Consider the following 2,167-nt stretch of genomic DNA (forward strand, 5'->3'; position numbering starts at 1 on the left):
GAAGTTATACCGATGACATCAAATACAATTGAAGAAATTGCTAATACTTCTACTGCTTCTAAGAAATCAAGAAAAAGAGTAAGGAGAAAGCTGAAAGAATCTCCACCATGTAAAATACTTAGGCACGATGCATTGCCTGACGAAGTAAGAGTAGGATCAATTTTTGAGAACAAGAAAAACATGACTAAATTTTTCTGCAGCTTGGAGATAAACCAAAAAGTTGAATTCACTGATGTTAAATCATGTTCAAAGAGATACGAGCTGAAATGCATCGTGGAGAAATGTGGTTGGGATGTACCTGGTCCCAGAATAAAAAATTCCACACTTTTCAGGGTGATAAAATATCATAACAACCATGAATGCTCGGTTGATGCAAGAAAATCATATTAGAAGCGTGCTACATCAAATTTATAAGTGAACAAATTTTAGAACAAGTTCGAGATAAAAATATTGAGGTTACACCAGCCTTTGTAGAAAGTGAAATGAAAAAGAAATTTAGAATTGACATTAGATATCACAAGGCATGGCGTGCTATTCAAAAAGCAATTTCTTGCATAAGGGGAACACCGGAAGAGAATTACTAGATTCTTCATTCATACCTATACATAATGGTGCATAGAAACCCAGAGACGTACACTAGCATAAAAAGAGATGAGCAAAATTGGTAAGCAAAACAATATTAACCATCAACATGAAGTTTCAAATGTTCCTATTTGAAAAACTTCACACCTTATGATTTGTTTTTTTGTGTTTCACTGTACAGATTTGCTTACATGTTCAAAAGAACCCCAAACACTCAAACTTATTCATCTATCCTTGAATATGCTCAAAAGAACCCCAGATGGCTGAATTCTTCACATCCCCTCCTCATTCTCTCTCCTAGGAAACAATCAGAAATCAAGCCTGTTATTCTTTTTGGTAAAAAACTAGGGTTGCAAATTAAAATAAAAAGTGGTGGCCATGACTATGAAGGTATCGCCTTTAGGTATAAAACCCCATTTGTCATGCTTGATTTAATCAATCCTGATGATATCAAGATTGATTTAAAAGAAGAGACACTTTGGGTACAAGCAGGAGCAACCCTTGGCCAACTTTACTATGCAATTGCCAAAAAAAGGAAAGTGCATGGTTTTGCAGGAGCTGTCTGTTTTAGTATTGGCACCAGAGGGATTATTAGTGGTGGAGGGATTGTTACTATGATGAGAAAATATGGTTTAGCAGCAGATAATGTTATCGACACCCGTGTAATGGATGTCAGTGGAAAAATCCTTGATAGGAAGAAAAGGAAAGAAGATTTATTTTGGGCAATAAGAGGAGGTGGAGGAGCAAGTTTTAGTGTTATTCTTGCATGGAAACTCAAACATGTTCGTGTTCCAGAGAAGGTTACTAGTTTCACAGTTACAAGAGGTTAAAGGGTAACCAAAATCTCCTCCAAAAAATGGGAAAAATCGGACATGAATTACCTGATGATTTGCTCGTCAGAGTAGTTATACAAAATGATGGAGCAGGGAATGAGAAATATGTTGAAATCTTTTTTCAAGCATTATATCTTGGACCAGTTGATGAGTTAATTCCATTGCTCAAAGAAAAGTTCCCTGAATTTTATTTGGAGAAAAAAGATTGCTTTCAAGAGCCTGTTGTGGACTGTAGTAACAGGCCTTGTATTAAAAAAGAATGTCGTGAATCTTCATGGATTGGATCAGTCTTGTATTTCTATGGTAGGAGAACAAATGAGTCACTTGAAGTTTTGCTAGAAAAGAGTATTCCAACACAAAAGAATTATTGTAAAGCTACATATGATTTTGTGAATGTATGGGTCTAAATTTGGCAACCACGGCCGTTACCGAGTAGGACGAGGAACGAGGTTATCGTGACGCAACATCTGATCGTCGTCGTGATGAAGGACGACGACCAAGAGCGGCCAGTCGAGACGAGATGTCAACGGTAGTTTAAACTTAGTAGGAGACAGTGAGAATATGCTTTTCGTATATTCTTTATGTTGTACTTTTAGGGTTTCTTGGGAGATTGTCCCTTATAAATAGGAAGGGTTAGTAAAGAAAAGGGGGATCCGGGCAAGAGAGACAAAAGAACACTTTGTAACAGATTCAACCGAGAGAATATACTAGAAAGGCCTTATTCATTGAATACAAAAAGATACTTCATTGTT

General features: G+C 36.6%; 1 protein-coding gene across 1 annotated transcript; it reads left to right on the forward strand.

Annotated features, from left to right (window-relative positions):
* Positions 1 to 608: 608 nt before the first annotated feature.
* Positions 609 to 1,412, forward strand: LOC109205927 (berberine bridge enzyme-like 22). The gene is made up of 2 exons (XM_019368696.1): positions 609 to 631; positions 764 to 1,412. Exons 1-2 carry the CDS (start codon positions 609 to 611, stop codon positions 1,410 to 1,412), a joined length of 672 nt encoding a protein of 223 aa, XP_019224241.1.
* Positions 1,413 to 2,167: the final 755 nt, after the last annotated feature.

The sequence above is a fragment of the Nicotiana attenuata genome, unplaced genomic scaffold (genome assembly GCF_001879085.1).
Source record: "Nicotiana attenuata strain UT unplaced genomic scaffold, NIATTr2, whole genome shotgun sequence".
NCBI lineage: Eukaryota > Viridiplantae > Streptophyta > Magnoliopsida > Solanales > Solanaceae > Nicotiana > Nicotiana attenuata.

Coding starts and splice junctions, on each gene's coding strand:
- LOC109205927 (XM_019368696.1), top strand. CDS start 609: ATGGTGCATAGAAACCCAGAGAC. Junction 632..763: donor GTGCATAGAAACCCAGAGAC/GTACACTAGCAT, acceptor TTCACTGTACAG/ATTTGCTTACATGTTCAAAA.